Here is an 18,698-nt window from a genome sequence, read left to right on the forward strand (position 1 = left end):
GAACTTCTTGATTATCTCTATCCAAAACAGGGGATCTCTGCTGTTACGTGACACTTCCTACGGCTCCCATAGGCTCTCAGAAGGCGGCAAAAAGCTGAATCGTGGCTTTGCAGGCTCTGGCTGAAAAACATTAGCATGTTTGGATAGTGGCCAGTAACAGTACTATGAGACTCAGGCTCGTGCACGAGGGGATCCCATGCTTTTATTTTCTCTCTCTTTGTACATACACACGCTTTCCCGGTCGGAATATTATCGCTTTTTTACGAGAAAAATGGCATAAAAATTGATTTTAAACAGCGGTTGACATGCTTCGAAGTACGGTAATGAAATATTTAGAAATCTTTTGTCACGAAATGCGTCGTGCGCATGACCCTTATTTACACTTCGGATAGTGTCTTGAACGCACAAACAAAACGCCTCTGTTTGGATATAACTATGGATTATTTTGAACCAAACCAACATTTGTTATTGAAGTAGCAGTCCTGGGAGTGCATTCTGCCGAAGAACACCAAAGGTAATCAAACTTTTCTAATAGTAAATCGGAGTTTGGTCAGGGCTAAACTTGGTGGGTGTCAAAATAGCTAGCCGTGATGGCTGGGCTATCTACTCAGAATATTGCAAAATGTGCTTTCACCGAAAAGCTATTTTAAAATCGGACATATCGAGTGCATAGAGGAGTTCTGTATCTATAATTCTTAAAATAATTGTTACGTTTTTTGTGAACGTTTAGCGTGAGTAATTTAGTAAATTCACCGGAAGTTTGCGGGGGGTATGCTAGTTCTGAACGTCACATGCTAATGTAAAAAAGCTGGTTTTTGATATAAATATGAACTTGATTGAACAAAGCATGCATGCATTGTATAACATAATGTCCTATGGTTGTCATCTGATGAAGATCATCAAAGGTTAGTGCTGCATTTAGCTGTGGTTTTGTTTTTTGTGACATTATATGCTAGCTTGAAAAATGGGTGTCTGATTATTTCTGGCTGGGTACTCTGCTGACATAATCTAATGTTTTGCTTTCGCTGTAAAGCCTTTTTGAAATCGGACAGTGTGGTTAGATAAAGGAGAGTCTTGTCTTTAAAATGCTGTAAAATAGTCATATGTTTGAAAAATTGAAGTTTTTGTATTTTTGAGGAATTTGTCATTCGCGCCACGCCTATCATTGGATATTGGAGCAGGTGTTGCGCTAGCGGAACGTCTAGATGTAAGAGGTTAATTTAAATGCATGCCAGGTCAGTACCTCATGGTGGTTGAGAGAATACCAAGAGTGTGCAAAGCTGTCATCAAGGCAAAGGGTGTGTAAGAATATTTCGAAGATAAATACACAATGCAGAGGATGAGAGGTCAAGAGAGTACTAACGATCAATGGAAATAGTGTTTTTTCTGTAAGAGAGAATTATTGATCTATGGGTCAGAGACATGGGAGGAATTTGTCTAGGCATTGAGCCTGAAATATGATACTGATTATTTGGCCATTGGCCCAGTTTTATTGCAAGGAATTCTAATTGGTCAACCACAGGCTAAAGCTGGGTTATAAAACTACATCCTGTCCCTTTGTTCTGTGGAGAGAATCACAGGAGAGAATCACTGAGGACAGGGGAGGATGAACATCTACCATCTACCTCCCCGCATGATTTGTTCTCTTTCAATAAACCTATTTTCCTCCCCTGATTTGCTTTGGGGTTTGTGTTATTGAAGAGGAACATCAACTACTAACAGGTGGCTAATTTGAAGAATCTCAAATATAAAATATATTTTGATTTGTAGAACACTTTTTTGGTTACTACATGATTCCATATGTGTTATTTCATAGTTTATGTTTTCACTATTATTCTACAATGTAGAAAATAGTAAAAATAAAGAAAATGCCCTGGAATGAGTAGGTGTGTCCAAACGTTTGACTGGTACTGTATATCCCACCATGCATCAACCACTATTTGAGGAGCATGTAGCCTCTCGCTGCGTGACAGGTGATATTCCGCCAAAACTCTGCATGCCATGGGCTCTCCAACCCTGTTTCTGCAGCTACCCAGTGTTTATTTTGGGAAACACAGTGCTTAATTTGGGTACATTGATAGCAACATGTTTTCACAACGAAACATATTTCATTTAAACTGTTGACAGCCCTCTGCACGCTCGAGAAAGGAATGAAGGAGAGAGAAGAGATGGAAAAGCACGGTGGTGATTCTGTAGCTAAAGGTAACGTGTCAGCCTATTAATTATGAAAATATAAAACATTTCCTATTACTAGGCTATTCAAATTCAAATACAAATTCACTATAATTGTAGGATAACTCTGTGTGCCGCCCTGCACAACCAATGAACCAACAGCATCGCCTAGACCTATACGTTCTCTCCCAGACTCATGGATAGAAAGTTTGGAGCGTAGCATAAGGTAAAGTAACCAGACCATCCAGTATGCATAATAATGCACAATAATAAAGTCTACATTCAAAGGAGATTACTAGAATTTGTTTAATTTTGGAGTATAGGTGAGACCAATTACAAAGACATCTTAAATCAATGTTTTTATATATTTTTTTGCCGTGCGTAATAGGCCTTTGCGGTAGGCTATGTATTGTATGGCACAATCATGTGCTCTAATATGTGTATGAGTGTTTTGAATGAATCATCACCTTAGAAAGTGCTGTCCATTTCGTTATGTTAGACTTTGAAACAACATCCACAACAACCATGTTTTACACTCAGGTTCAACCTGCTGTTGAACTTCTTTCTTTAAATTGATCATCACACTGAGGTGAGTTCTAAAAACACGATACTGTTTTGATGATAAGTGTTTGATGTGATTTTCATTTTTTATTTGCATTGACGTCAGAATGGTTAGAGGGACAATAGAGCCCTGAGTAACAGGCCATTAGGACCTGATGGTCGTTAGCGAGTTGGGTACTACTACTATCACAATCTCCAGAGGAGATTACTGTGACTCAACGGTCACGTGGAATTTGACTGCGGTCAAGACTCATGACTGCAGGTGTGACGGTAATACGGTCACCAGTGCTTGACTTGGACTGAAATAGGTAGGTGCCAGTACTCATTTTAGGTGCAGGTACTTTTTATATTTACCGTAATTTCCGGACTATTAAGCGCACCTGAATATAAGCCGCACCCACTGAATTAAAAAAAATAATATTATTTTGAACATAAATAAGCCACACATGTCTATAAGCCGCAGGTGCCTACCGGTACATTGAAACAAATGAACTTTACACAGGCTTTAACGAAACACGGCTTGTAACAAAAATAAATAGGCTTTAACGAAACACGGCTTGTAACAAAAAATAAAAAATTAGCAGTAAGCTTTAGCTGTCTTTTTGCACTGAGTCAATTCCTCACGCTGCTGTTTCCAACGTCTTATCATCGACTCATTAAGACCAAGCTCCCGTGCAGCAGCTCTATTTCCTTTTCCAACAGCCAGATCAATCGCCTTCAACTTGAAAGCTGCATCATATGCATTTCTCCGTGTCTTTGCCATGATGAGGGTGACAAAATGACTATCGTAATCAGAATGATGGGAAGTTTGAGAGTGCGCGATTTTATCTAAACAGTAAACAAAAAAGTTGTTTGACCTTAACCCGTTCGGCAATTTCATTGGTCTAATGAAAGCTTCATGCCGCCAAAAAACTGAGCACGTCACAGAATGTGTTTTAAAAATAAATAAATAATTGAAAGCGGGAAAAATCCATATATTAGCCGCGTCATTGTTTAAGCCGCGAGGTTCAAAGCTTGGGAAAAAAGTTGCGGCTTATAGTCCGGAATTTACGGTAGGTGCAGGAGCTCCACAATTCTTTTGAGCAATTTTTTTATTAGAGGAATAGGAGCTCAAGCAGCAGAAAATGTGATGTGCCAGTACTCAGCTCTGGTGAGCTCCTGCCCAAGTCAAGCTCTGGCGGTCAATGCAACAACCCTATGTGTGGGTATGTGTTTATGCTTACGTGTGTGTGTGTGTGTGTGTGTTTGTCAGGCCTGTACCTCTCAGCATGGTGTGCTGGTGTTTGGCAGTGCAGATCAGCCTGCTGATGCCCTCGATCACCTGGCTCTTGGAGTCCACCTCCTTCTCCTTGGGCTTTTTACTCAGGAATATCACTGAGAAAGAGAAGAGCGAGAGAGGACATCACTGAAGTAAAGAGATCATTTGTTTTTACTAAAGATGTAAAGGTAAAAGGTAAAGACGTCTTTTTCATGCCGACATCAACACAACATCTGGTTGTTGCTGTATTTGGCCAGATAACTAGATTACAACCAGAAAAATACGTCTTCTTCATCAGGCACAAATTTTCATATAGAAAAACAACATGCTATGAGTTGTAAGATCGCATTAACGCTTATAGCGGGTAATAACGCATTCAACCCATTGGCTTTCAGTAAAGCGCCACCCACCTTTCTTGTTCTTCTCCTTCATGACAACGGTCATGGCCATGCCGGGAGGGGGTGTCAGCTCGCTCCCGTTGGGGATGCGGGACACCTGCAGCGAGCGGAAGTTGCTCTTCAGGGTATTCTTGATGCCCACGTCGCGTTTCTCGCCCTCCTTCTTCTTGTCGGCGCCGTGACATGTCCAGTAGTCCACCTGGAGCCCCATCACCTCCCCGCCTGTCACCGGAGAGCTGCACGGCGGAGGGATATGGGAGAGAAACATTTTAGGAACGTAACAGGAACGTTTTGTAGGCATGAAAGGGAAGAAAAAGGCCAAAACTGCGAGGTTTAGTACCATCTGAACTTGTGCGTGGCAGTGTGGGGCTGTAGCCAGTTTATTTTATTATGTACAACTTACAGGTCAAGTCATGAAAAGGAAGAAGACAAAGGGTAGAGTAGAGCTCCAGTGAAAGACAGTACGGAACACAGAATAGTGGTTATTTCCCTTCCCCTCACCCCACCCAACATCTGGTCTGCAAGGAACATCTGGATGGAGTAAGGTCATTCATCTGGGGAGTATGCGGAGTGGAGGGAAACTGGGGTGGTGAAGGATGGCTATCCTCTCTCACTCGCTCCAGATTGGTCCATCTTTGGCCTTTTAAATTAATAATGTATAGTTTACGAATGCCTCATTAAATTAATAATATATAGTTTACAAATGCCTTATGAGCATAGTTCAACTGCTCTACTCCATCAGAACCCAAAATATAATAAGAAACTTGTTAATGTGGAAGGTGTGGTCTGTACCTTGTGAAATTGTTTTATTGCCTACTGTGGCCAATGGGCCTCTGTGGGGGTTGTAGCCATAGTTATAAGGTTGACCTTCAGATAAAATAATGGTTATGAGAGAAGGGAAGATAACTTAATTAACAAGACAGCTAAGGTACAGTACGTACCCGGCTCCAGCGAGGGTGGCTGAGACGGAGGGGGAGGGGGGCGGGGTGCAGGTCTGGTCCTTCATGTAGGTTGGTCCCGGCTGGGGGGGAGGGGAGGCCAGCATATTGATGCTCCCCATCACAGCATCATCAGAGTCCACTGAGGATTAGGGAGGATTTGTTAACGTCTTAAAAAAAAAAAAAAACATCTTTATCTGGTTATCTAAAAAAAAGTTGCTTTACCTGGTTGTAATCTAGTTATATGATGCCTTTTAACCAGAAAACCACTCAGGCAAAATATTACATGATTAAGACATCATACATACAGTATTTTGCCCGCTGGGCCCCTTCTCTCTGTCTTCCCTTCTTCCTTCCATCTCATTCAAAACAAAGGATTACCAAACAAGACAAAGAAAACGTATGGTCAAAGGAAAATAAAGAGTAGGATGTCTTACTTGAGGTTGAGAGGTTGTGCTCAACGATGCCCACTTTCACCAGCTGAGGGGGACAAAAACCCAGATTGAGATTTACATTTTGGACATTTAACTTCTTATGGATGGTGGCAGTATTGAGTAGCTTGGATGACTGACGTGCCCAGAGTAAACTGCCTGCTACTCACGCCCAGAAACTAAGATATGCATATTATTAGTACATTTGGATAGAAAACACTCTGAAGTTTCTAAAACTGTTTGAATTATGTCTTCGAGTATAACAGAACTTATATGGCAGGCAAAAACCTGAGAAAAAATCCAAACAGGAAGTGGTTTGTAGTTTTTCAAGTGATTGCCTATCCAAACTACAGTGTCTGTGGGGTCATTTTGCACTTCCTAAGGCTTCCACTAGATGTCAACAGTCTTTAGAACCTTGTTTGAGGCTTCTACTGTGAAGTGGGGATGAATAAGAGCTCATTGAGTGAGAGGGCTGCCAGCAGGGCATGAGCCTCAGCCATGCGCACTCACGTGAGAGGTAGCTCAGTTCCATTGCATTTCTGAAGACAAAGGATTTCTCCGGTTGAAACTTTATTGCAGATTTACGATAAAAACATCCTAAAGATTGATTCTATACATCATTTGACATGTTTCTATGAACTATAATGGGATTTTTTGAGTTTTCGTCTGACCTGCGCATCGTGAATTTGGATTTGTGAAAAGAAAGCGCGAACAAAAAGGAGTTTTTGGACATAAAGGATGGACTTTATCGAACAAAACAAACATGTATTGTTGAACTGGGATTTCTGGGAGTGCATTCTGATGAAGATCATCAAAGGTAAGTGAATATTTCTAATGCTATTTCTGACTATTGTTGACTCCAACATGGCAGATATATTGTATGGCGTGTTTTTGTGTCTGAGCGCTGTACTCAGATTATTGCATGGTGTGCTTTTTCGGTAAAGCTTTTTTGAAATCTGACACAGCGGTTGCATTAAGGAGAAGTGTATCTATAATCCTATGCATAACACTTGTATTTTCATCAACATTTATGATGAGTATTTCTGTAAATTGATGTGGCTCTCTGCAAAATCACCGGATGAAGCAAAACATTACTGAACGTAACGCGCCAATGTAAACTGAGATGTTTGGATATAAATATGAACTTTATCGAACAAAACATACATGTATTGTGTAACATGAAGTCATATGAGTGTCATCTGATGAAGATCATCAAAGGTTAGTGATTCATTTTATCTCTATTTCTGCTTTTTGTGACTCCTCTCTTTGGCTGGAAAATGGCTGTGTTTTTTTGTGTATAGGCACTGACCTAACATAATCATATGGTTTGCTTTTGCTGTAAAGCCTTTTTAAAATCAGACACTGTGGCTGGATTAACAAAAAGTACAGCTTTAAAATGGTGTATAATACTTGTATGTTTGAGGAATTGTAATTATGAGATTTTTGTTGTTTTGAATTTGGCGCCCTGCACTTTCACTGGCTGTTGTCATATCGATCCCGCTAACGGGATTCAAGCCATAAGAAGTTTTAACAGACACTCTTATCCAGAGCGACGTACAGTCAGTACATTTAACCAAGGTACAATACATGACCAAAAGTGTGTGGACACCTGCTCATCGAAAATCTCATTCGTGCATTAGTGAGGTCGGGCACTGGTGTTGGGCAATTAGGCCTGGCTCGCAGTCGCCGTTCCAATTCATCCAAATCAAATCAAATTTTATTGGTCACATACACATGGTTAGCAGATGTTAAAGGTGTTCGATGGGGTTGGGGTCAGGGCTCTGTGCAGGCCAGTCAAGTTCTTCCACACCGATCTCGATAAACTATTTCTGTATGGACCTTGCTTTCTGCACAACGGCATTGTCATGTTAAAACAGGAAAGGGCCTTTACCCCCAACTGTTGCCACAAAGTTGGAAGCACAGAATCGTCTACAATGTCATTGTATGCTGTACAGTTAAGATTTCCCTTCACTGGAACTAAGGGGCCTAGCCTGAACCAGGTAAAACAGCCCGAGACCATTATTCCTCCTCCACCAAACTTTACAGTTGGCACTATGGTAGCGTTCTCCTGGCATCTGCTAAACCCAGATTCATCTGTCAACTGCCAGATGGCGAAGGGTGATTCATCACTCCAGAGAACGCATTTCCACTGCTCCAGAGTCCAACTCCAGCTAACGCTTGGCATTGCACATAGTGATCTTAGGTTTGTGTGTGGCTGCTCGGCCATGGAAACCCATTTCATGAAGCTCCCGACGAACAGTTCTTGTGCTAACGTTGCTTCCAGAGGGCAGACGATTTTTACGCGCAACGCGCTTCAGCACTCGGTGGTTCCATTCTATGAGCTCTGCTACAAGACCATGGTGCTTGCCTACGGAGCTGTGAGGGGAACGACACCTCCGTACCTTCAGGCTCTGATCAGGCCCTACACCCAAACAAGGGCACTGCGTTCATCCACCTCTGGCCTGCTGGCCCCCCTACCTCTGCGGAAGCACAGTTCCCGGTCAGCCCAGTGAAAACTGTTCACTGCTCTGGCACGCCAATGGTGGAACAAGCTCCCTCACGACGCCAGGACAGCGGAGTCAATCACCACCTTCTGTAGACACCTGAAACCCCACCTCTTTAAGGAATACCTGGGATAGGATATAGTAATCCTTCTAACTCCCCCCCTCCCCCAAAAAAGATATAGATGTACTATTGTAAAGTGTTTGTTCCACTGGATATCTTAAGGTGAATGCACCAATTTGTAAGTCGCTCTGGATAAGAGCGTCTGCTAAATGACGTAAATGTAAAAAAATAAATGTAAATGTGTGGCCTACCACTTCGCGGGTGAACCGTTGTTGCTCCTAGATGTTTCTACTTCACAATAACAGCACTTACAGTTGACCAGGGCAGGTCTAGCAGGGTAGAAATTGACAAACTGACTTGTTGGAAAGGTGGCATCCTATGACGGTGCCACGTTGAAAGTCACTGAGCTCTTCAGTAAGGCCATTCTACTGACAATGTTTGTCTATGGAGATTGCATGGTTGTGTGCTTGAATTGTATACACCTGTCAGCAAAGGGTGTGGCTGAAATAGCTGAATCCACTAATTTGAAGGTATGACCATATACTTTTGCATATATAGTGGAAGTAAAAATCAAACATTTCCCAGTCATCAACATATGCCAGGAAAGTAAAACTTTCCTCAATAAAGCAGCTACAAAGAAAAATATGTGCTCATTGTGCATTATCGTGACAGCTTCAAATAAATGACAGATAATTGTCAGTCTAATTGGAGATGAGCGCTCAAAGATAACACTCACAGTATTTAGTTGCTAGTGAATATTCTTACCCCAATAAATGGCACAAACTTCTGACAGGAGTCCTCGTCAGGGCTGAGGGAGAGAGAATGGGTAACAAATAATAATGTTAGTCTTGCGTTAACACAACGCTCCAGGATCAACACACTCCCTGTTTTGGATGTGGTGGTGTGATGGTCTGAAGGAAGAATGAGTTTGTGTGTGTGGCTAAGTGGTTCTGGAAAACCCAGAACAATTTGGGAACGAAGGTCATGCCGTGATGGGAATGCCAGGGAACGCTCCTTACAACCGACCCCTAAACGGGTGCTTTGTAAGCCTGCCGTGATGTGAGCAGTGGAGGAGGGGTGGAGTGAGTGAGGGGGCTAAAATTGTTGGTGACATTGAATGTGAACCTAATATACAGGGTGAGTTCTGCAATCCCACTGGTTTTGGTTTCTCAGTACTTGAGGTTACTGATCGGCAAACAAAAAAAATCAACAGCCGAAAATTAACAAGGATGAATATCTACAGAACTATGGCACTCGAGGACCAGCGCCATGCACATCCACTATATATTGTGGGGCAAATCCTAACTTCCATTTAGGTACATTTTCACTTAGTCATTCATTGATGACAATGGGAGAATAAGCTAAAAGTTGACTTAAGTGGAAGTTAGGATTCGCCCCTGTATTTGTAAAGGGTTGCTTAATAGACAGAGGGTTAAAGTACTGTTAGCATATTTCATATGTTCGGTCCTAGTCAACTACTTCTGTGTGAAGTTGGTAGTGCTGCCTTCGTTTTACCAAAGCTATCCTTGCCTATTTCTCACAAATCCCCCAAAATATGCTCAAAAAGATGGATATGGCTGGTGCAAAACCAAAATAACCTGCAAAATGAGGCCAGAGAAGGTGCATTTTTGGAGAGCATGGTGAAAAGCTGTGAGAAAAACATGTTAGGACAGCAAAGAGGCAGGACAAACAGAGCATAACAAGTTCATCTCCCTCGCGAGACACACTCGAGTAGCATTGAGAGTTTTCTAGAGTTTTTAGAGATGGAAAAAGCATTGACTAAAATATTGAGTATACACATTTGAGACTTTGCACCCTTGCTTTTCAAAGAGAAAGAAGACAAGTAGGTACAAACATTGCACATTGAGCAAACTCAGTCGGGCCCTTGGTGTACAGTAGTTTCCCCTGCCTATCTGACCAGAATATTATCTAGGACAGGGCTCTCCAACCCTGTTCCTGGAGAGCTACGATCCTGTAGATTTTCACTCTAACTCTTAGCTAGCGCACCTGATTCTAATAATTAGATGGTTGATGAATCAGTTTAGTTATAATTGGGGTTGGAGCAAAAACAGTACAGGAACATTGTTGTAGAGCCCTGATCTAGGATAATCTTCAAGTGCGTCTCAATATTCTAACACGGCTTCCTCTCCTGGTCTCCTGTTCTTCAATGGCACTGATCTGAAAACACATGATAGATGAAAGCATTACTCCTCTCTGCAGAGTTCGGACTCGATCGGCTCTTTTCATGTTGTGACAATGCTCAGTGGACTCTGTCCCTGTCACCAAGAGGAGACTGGGAGAGACCGGGATTAGCCAATCAAAAGTCACCCTTCGTGCCTATAGTACAGTGCACTGCGCCTTTTATACGCCTGGTAATTGTTAAGGTGACCTTTAAATGTTTACGTGCTCATCCTCCCTGGTGGATATAAAGTGTGTGTGTATGTCATTACACTCTTAAAGGCCAGAATTGTTTCTGAGGTGGGTCAACAGTGACATCTGAGCAGAGATTTGAAAATAACGCTCACTCAAAAAAACAAAAAACACGCAGGTGTATTGTGTGTGTGAGCGAGAGTGTCACGTGGCTGGTGTTCTCTACCGCCGCACTATCCACTCTTTCTTCCTCCCTCCCTCCTTCCATCTCTTCAAACCACATAATTAGATCTCCACTGTCATCTCTCCTTCTTTACACTCATCCTCCTCCTCATTTTTAATCTTGTTTCATCCCCTCTTTCCTGATCTCCTCCACATCTCTTTCTCTCTCTGAGGTAATAGGAAAGAACACATTAATGTCAACCTTTCTCTCTTAGATCTCATTGCTTCAAGTTTGCCCTAACGTTCCCAACTTTAAAGAGCAAAGTACGTGGGAGACCTTAAAGGTGGAGTCAGCAATGTGACATCATCAAACACAGCGGGGCGACTTCCTGATTACAGATTTCAACGATAACAGGGTTTCAATCCACCAAGACGGTCACTATTGGCTCTTCCCAATTTGTACATTCGGCACTCCTTTGAGGCATGCCGACATCGGAAAGATCCAATAATGGCAGCCTTGGCAGATTTGACTTTTGTTGTTGACTTCTGTAAGCAGGAAGTCACCCTGTATGATGATGTCATATTGCTGACTGTACATTTAATGCGGTTGCATCTTATCCAAAATCCACATATCCAAACCAAATCCAAACCAAAAGCCAACCAAGCCAGACAAACAAGTGGTTAAGACAGTAAGACATGCAAACATTCAAATCAATACAGGGGTAGTCGATGCAGACCAGATATGAAGTTATGACGAACAGCGAGTGATGTGTGGGTGGGTTAGACATTAGACAACAGGTTATATTGGTGGACAAAATGCAACACAGCAGGGGGGCGGGGTCAAACGAAAGGCTGCGGCCAGGTACCTGATGTAAAAATCAAAATACAAGCTTCTCTTCCTTGAATGCAAATGAAAGAAAAAGGTAGAAAAACTCAGTGTGGTAAAATGGTACAAGTCGTTGTTGTTCTTTCTTCATGAGTTCATGACTTCTGTATGAGTCAACTGTCGCAAAATATGTGCTGTCAAAGTGGAGTCGACATGTTGATATTCTGTTGGTGTTCATTTGAATAAGCGAATGTTGTCGATGAATGTCATTGAATGTGGTTGAAATTAGCAATACTGGTGTTGCTTTACCCAAAAATAAATTTCTGAGAAAGTAGCCACTAAATTGAATAATCTGAAGTGTAGAGGGAGCACTTGCTATACAATAGATAATGCAAATATAGTTTAATAGCAGAATAGAATAATAGCACACAAAACTATCTACATACATAATATCTACATTTTACCAGACATTTCATAAACACACGCACACATGCACACGCGTGCATGGGCACACACACACCGTTAAATATCCCCCATTCATGCTGCACTCACATGCATGCACACGTTCGCTTGCACACACACACACACACACACACACACACACACACACACACACACACACACACACACCTTACCTTTTCTGTTTGTAGGTGAGCATGGCCTCAGAGATGGGACACTGGTGTGAGACGCTGGCCCCAGCCAGGTACTGAGACACACGGCCTGCCACATCAATGTTGTCTTGGGAAACCCAAAGTGGAGGGCACAACCTATCATGTTTTTGTTTTTACACCCTTTTTAAATCCCATGTATTACTATTATTTTATTATTAATGTATTGTATTATCATTCAACACCTACAGTAATGCAACAGTAGAAGAATCATAATATACTAATATTGTGTGTATGTGAGCATATTACACTTAAAGAAGTATTCGGTAAAACTTCCTGCTATGAATACCCTGTACATAAATAATAACTTATATATTTTGTAATCATGTTTTTAATAAATAAATACAATATTATAATTATAACAAACTACTACATTTTAAGAACATTTAGAAAGACTTAAGCAAATTTGAAGAAAAGGATGCCTAAATTTTATCAGCATATCGACTGTAGTACTCGTGCTGCTAAAACACTAGACCACTGTTACTCCAACATCCGGGATGCATTCAAGGCCCTCCCCTGCATTCCTGTCACGACTTCTACCGAAGTCGATGCCTCTCCTTGTTCGGGCGGTGTTCGGCGGTCGACGTCACCGGCCTTCTAGCCATTGCCGATCCATTTTTCATTTTCCATTTGTTTTGTCTCATTTTTCCACACACCTGGTTCTCATTGTCCCTCATTATGTGTTGTGTATTTAACCCTCTGTTTCCCCCATGTCTTTGTGTGGTACTGTTTATCTGTGTTGATGTATGCGCACGTTAGTTTGGTTGCGCTGGGTTATATATACCCGTTTTGTATTTCGTGTTCATTGTGCGTGTGCTTTTGGTTCGCCTGAATAAAAGGCTCTGTGTGCTACCAAATACCTGCTCTCCTGCGCCTGACTCCCTTGCAGCCACTTACGCATACCTGACAATTCCTTTCGGCAAATCTGACCACGGCTCCATTTTGATCCTCCTTTCCTATAGGCAGAAACTCAAACAGGAAGTACCCGTGCTAAGGACTATTCAATGCTGGTCTGACCAATCGGAATCCACGCTTCAAGATTGTTTTGATCACGCGGACTGGGATATGTTCCGGGTAGCTTCGGGGAATAATATTGGCGAATATACTGAAAAGGTAACTGCCTTTATCAGGAAGTTTATAGGAGATGTTGTACCCACTGTGACTATTAAAATATACCCCTAACCAGAAACCGTGGATAGATGGCAGTATTCGTGCAAAACTGAAAGCCCGAACCACTGCATTTAAACACGGCAAGGTGTCTGGGAATATGGCAGAATACAAACAGAGTAGTCATTCCCTCCACATGGAAATCAAAATGTCAGTGTAGAGACAAAGTGGTGTCGCAATTCAACGGCTCGGACACAAGACATACGTGGCAGGGTCTACAGACAATCACAGACTACAAAAGGAAAACCAGCCATGTCGCAGACACCGATGTCTTGCTTCCGGACAAGCTAAAACCAATGAGGAGATGGGAGAGGCCAGATTTGCAGTGCATTGACGCGAGTGGTGTGGTCAGCACGTAACACAGTGCCACCGACGCGGCCCACAACCAAGGACTATGGGCTCTCCTTCTCCGTGGCCGACGTGAGTAAGACATTTAAACGTGTTAACCTTCACTAGACTTCAGGCCCAGACGGCATCCATAGCCGCGTCCTCAGAGCATGCGCAGACCAGCTGGCTGGTGTGTTTACCGACATATTCAATCTCTCCCCGTTCCAGTCTGCTGTCCCCACATGCATCAAGATGGCCACCATTGTTCCTGTACCCAAGAATGCAAAGATAACTGAACTAAATGACCATCGCTCCGTAGCACTCACTTCTGTCATCATGAAGTGCTTTGAGAGGCTAGTCAAGGATCATATCACCTCCATCTTACCTGTCACCCTAGACCCATTTCAATTTGCTTACCGCCCCAATAGGTCCACAGACGATGCAATCGCCATCACACTGCACACTGCCCTATCCCATCTGGACAAGAGGAATACCTATGTAAGAATGCTGTTGATTGACTATAACTCAGCATTTAACACCATAGTACCCTTCAAGCTCATCATTAAGCTTGAGGCCCTGGGTCTGAACCCCGCCCTGTGCAATTGGGTTCTGGACTTCCTGACGAGCCGCCCCCAGGTAGTGAAGGTAGGAAACAACAACACCACTTCGCTGATCCTCAACACTGGGGCCCCCACAAGAGTGCGTTCTCAGCCCCCTCCTGTACTCCCTGTTCACCCATGACTGCGTGGCCAAGTATGTCTCCAACTCAACCATCGAGTTTGCAGACGACACTACAGTAGTAGGCTTGATTACCAACGACGACGAGACAGGTGAGGGCTCTGGGAGTGTGGTGTCAGGAAAATAACCTCTCACTCAACGTCAACAAAACAAAGGAGATGATCGTGGGCTTCAGGAAACAGCAGAGGGAGCATCCCCCCATCCACATCGACGGGACAGCAGTAGAGAAGGTGGAAAGTTTTAAGTTCCTCGGCGTACACATCACTGACAAACTGAAATGGTCCACCCACACAGACAGTGTGGTGAAGAAGGCGCAACAGCATCTCTTTAACCTCAGGAGGCTGAAGAAATGTGGCTTGTCACCTAAAACCCTCAAACTTTTACAGATGCACAATTGAGAGCATCCTGTCGGGCTGTATCACCACCTGGTACGGCAACTGCACCGCCCACAATCGTAGAACTCTCCAGAGGGTGGTGGGTCTGCACAACGCATCACCGGGGGCAAACCACCTGCCCTCCAGGACACCTACAGCACCCAATGTCACAGGAAGGCCAAAAAGATCATCAAGGACAACAACCACCCGAGCCACTGCCTGTTAACCCCGCTATCATCCAGAAGGCGAGGTCAGTACAGGTGCATCAAAGGACCGAGAGACTGAAAAACAGCTTCTATCTCAAGGCCATCAGACTGTTAAATAGCCATCACTAGCACAGAGGCAGCTGCCTATATACACAGACGTGAAATCATTGGCCATTTTAATAAATGGAACACTAGTCACTTTAATAATGTTTACATATCTTGTGTTACTCATCTCATTTGTATATACTGTATTCTATACTATTCTACTGTATGCTCTGACATTGCTCATCCATATATTTATATATTCTTAATTCCATTCCTTACTTGTGTGTATTAGGTATATGTTGTGAAATTGTTAGATATTAATTGTTATTGCTGCACTGTCGGAACTAGAAGCATAAGCATTTCACTACACCCGCAATAACATCTGCTAAACACGTGTATGTGACCAATAACATTTGATATGATGTGACGCATAATGCACTATAATGCTGATAGATGTTCCTAAACATCTATAACTGCATTTATGAAGCATTACGAGCAGATCCCTATCATACATGGCAATGTGGCTCATAGTAAACGTTAGCTGCTCCAGCTCTCTGCTGTACCTGATGTTGGGGCCTCCAGTCTGCCAAACAAGTCCCTCCAGCCGGCGTCCATGAAGATGTTGTTGAACTTGCTGTCGAACGAAGACATGTGTTTGGCCAGAGGATGAGTGCCTGCAGAGGGAGGAGCAGACTGATTAGAAGGCCACAGGAAAACAAAACGGAGTCCAACTTTTCTAGTCTGTATGTTGTTAGCCTCCTATGATACCCAGGGTCCTGCAACTATTGTTTTGCGTGCAGTTTTCCGTTTGACGTCAATGCATGATTTATGGGAGTCTTGAGTTATGCGTGCAGAATTGTAAATAGGCCATTATTTTCTATTGTTTGTGGACTTTTCCAATGCATGAATGAGAGTTTAAATGTATCCCCTAAATCTACTGAATTGAAATGGAATTGACGACTAAACCGAACCTGGACTCCATGGCGATTGGCTGAATTGCTGCTTACCGACAGGGATGACCAGGAAGCGGATATAGCTGAGCCAATCAGGCGTCTTGTTGGCCAGCTGCTCGACGAAGCACCTGAGGATGGTGCTGAGGTAACTCTGGTCTCCGGCCACCGCCACTTTGATGGTGGGGGGTGTCTGGGCATTGCAGTTACAGCTAGTCAGAGAAGTGGGGGGAAAAACATTGAGAAACAGTAACTTGTTTCCACTTTATAACAATGTTATTACCCCTTTATTCTGCGCTGTAATGGAAAGTGCTACCAAAATGTTTCACATATCAAAAATTATACGGGCCTAATCATGACCATCATAAGATCCACTCGCCTTGGTGACCACTGAATTAAAATTCACATTAAAAAGTCTACAAGAAACATTTACATTTTTACAATGAAGCCAAGTTAAAGTGAAATCGATTTGTTTCTCTCAACTACAACCATTGAATTAGAAAGAGAACATGTTCTGCAAAGGAAGTGAGTTCTTACAATCTCTGGATCCTGGTGACGATGGTGTTGAAGGCTGCATGGACATCCGCACCAGAGATGGTGCACACTATAGGCTGGCTGTGCTCATGGAGAATCTCAGATAGATACTGCAGGGAGGGAGGGAGAGACAGAGGGCAGAGAGAGAGAGAGAGATAGAGAGAGACAGAGGGCAGAGAGAGAGAGAGAGAGACAGAGAGAGAGAGACAGAGAGAGAGACAGAGAGAGACAGAGAGAGAGAGACAGAGAGAGAGAGACAGAGAGAAAGACAGAGAGAGAGAGACAGAGACAGAGAGAGAGACAGACAGAGAGAGAGAGACAGAGACAGAGAGAGACAGACAGAGAGAGAGAGAGACAGAGAGAGACAGACAGACACAGAGAGAGAGAGAGAGAGAGAGAGAGAGAGAGAGAGAGAGAGAGAGAGAGAGAGAGATGAGACGGGGCTTGGGATAAACTGAGCTAGTCAACCAGAAGCCGACTCAAAAGACCTCAGGTCTGTGCATTTGAGTGTACATCCGCGCACGTCTGTGTTTGTGAGCGCACATGCTCCAGAGTTGCATTATGTTTACATAAGCAATGGGTTCCCCCTGATTACTAAGCCTTTCTCCAGCTAGGCTTAGAGATATCAATGTCTAAAAATACCTGGTCTGGCACATGTTCCTAAAAGGAGTATGTTTGTTGAGTGCACAGCTGATGCAAATGCTACTGACAGAATGAGTAGCATAATACACTATATGTATATGGTAAGAGGGTAATTTTATAGTATTTATACAATACTGTAATTACGATTTTGGATCTTTACAATTGATTAATTATACCAACTGTTTTGAATTATTTTATATGCCCAGATAGTACCCTTGGTTTTACCACATAATTAGGCACACAGACCCCCACACACAGAAGTAGCCTACCTGGCCCTGCCAGTCTGTGGTGTTGATGAGGATGATGCTCTCTGGGAGCTGCTCGTCAGAGATAAGGATCTGGTTCAGCTGGTCGTACACTGACTTCCTGGGGACCTGGCGGAGGAAGAGGCAGAAGTCAAAGAGATGGTCTATCTGTACACACACACACACACACACACACACACACACACACACACACACACACACACACACACACACACACACACACACACACACACAAGCTTACTTTACTATTGAGCACACACTCACACACACCTGGATAGCGATCCTGGATTCCGGGGATGTCTCGCTGTCAATGCTGCTAGTCCTGTCACTCTGGGCCTTGGAGTTCTGCCGGTCCTTCATGGACGTGCTCCGAGGACGCCTCTGCAGCTTGTTCTCTGTTTTACTGTGGACCACAAACAGGCACGGACCCAATGAAGCACTGAGCCAGGTTGAGCCACTGCTGAGAAATCTTAATAAATAAATCTCCATAAATAGTAAGTAGTAGATATGCCTTCAGCAGAACTCCTCACACAATCCTGGCCATCTAATCATCCCCCGTTTTCAAGCTTTTGTTCTGGAAGCATTTTGTGAGCACAAAATGTCTGCCACGCATTATCAGTGTGGTTGCTATAAGCCAGCTACACATTCATGGTTGAGTTAAATTATCCTTGCACAATAGAGAAATGTACAAAGACACATGTGCAATGTCTGTACTAGGCAGATTGCTTATTCAATGGATCTGACTTTGATTCATCAGATGAGTAGAGCGTCGGTGAAAGTGGTGCTAGGGGACGTCCTTCTGCTGATTAGTTTGTTTATAGATAGGCGTAGAGGGGGAAATCACTGTATGGCGCTGAAAAACCAAGACACCAGCTGCTGAATCAGAGGTAGACCTGATCTCTCCCTCTCTTTCTCATTCCTTCTCTCCCCCTCTCTCTCTTCCTCCCCCTCTCTCATCCCATCAATTTTATTTAGGGCATGTGTCTTATCCAACTTAGGCCCTGGAAAGCTACTGGGTTTGCGGGCTTTGTTCCAGCCCAGCACTAACACACCAGTTTCAAATAATGAACTAGTCATGATCAATCTGGATCACAGTTAGT

General features: G+C 43.2%; 1 protein-coding gene across 2 annotated transcripts in view; it reads right to left on the reverse strand.

The window, feature by feature from the left end:
- The window catches only part of LOC115208513 (phosphofurin acidic cluster sorting protein 2), a 110,955-nt gene that overhangs the window by 3,058 nt on the left and 89,199 nt on the right, over positions 1-18,698 (reverse strand). Inside the window, exons 13-24 of one of the 2 annotated variants that reach the window (XM_029776638.1) lie at positions 17,869-18,001; positions 17,602-17,706; positions 16,694-16,800; positions 16,214-16,368; positions 15,770-15,880; positions 12,317-12,419; positions 11,722-11,754; positions 9,089-9,131; positions 5,765-5,807; positions 5,331-5,469; positions 4,402-4,625; positions 3,994-4,107 (exon numbers count right to left, since the gene is read on the reverse strand). In XM_029776638.1, coding sequence (XP_029632498.1) covers positions 3,994-4,107; positions 4,402-4,625; positions 5,331-5,469; positions 5,765-5,807; positions 9,089-9,131; positions 11,722-11,754; positions 12,317-12,419; positions 15,770-15,880; positions 16,214-16,368; positions 16,694-16,800; positions 17,602-17,706; positions 17,869-18,001 — 1,310 coding nt within the window. The remainder of the gene's footprint in view (positions 1-3,993; positions 4,108-4,401; positions 4,626-5,330; positions 5,470-5,764; positions 5,808-9,088; positions 9,132-11,721; positions 11,755-12,316; positions 12,420-15,769; positions 15,881-16,213; positions 16,369-16,693; positions 16,801-17,601; positions 17,707-17,868; positions 18,002-18,698) is intronic. The other variant, XM_029776639.1, reaches the window with a different exon arrangement.

The sequence above is a fragment of the Salmo trutta genome, chromosome 14 (assembly GCF_901001165.1).
Source record: "Salmo trutta chromosome 14, fSalTru1.1, whole genome shotgun sequence".
NCBI classification, from domain to species: domain Eukaryota; kingdom Metazoa; phylum Chordata; class Actinopteri; order Salmoniformes; family Salmonidae; genus Salmo; species Salmo trutta.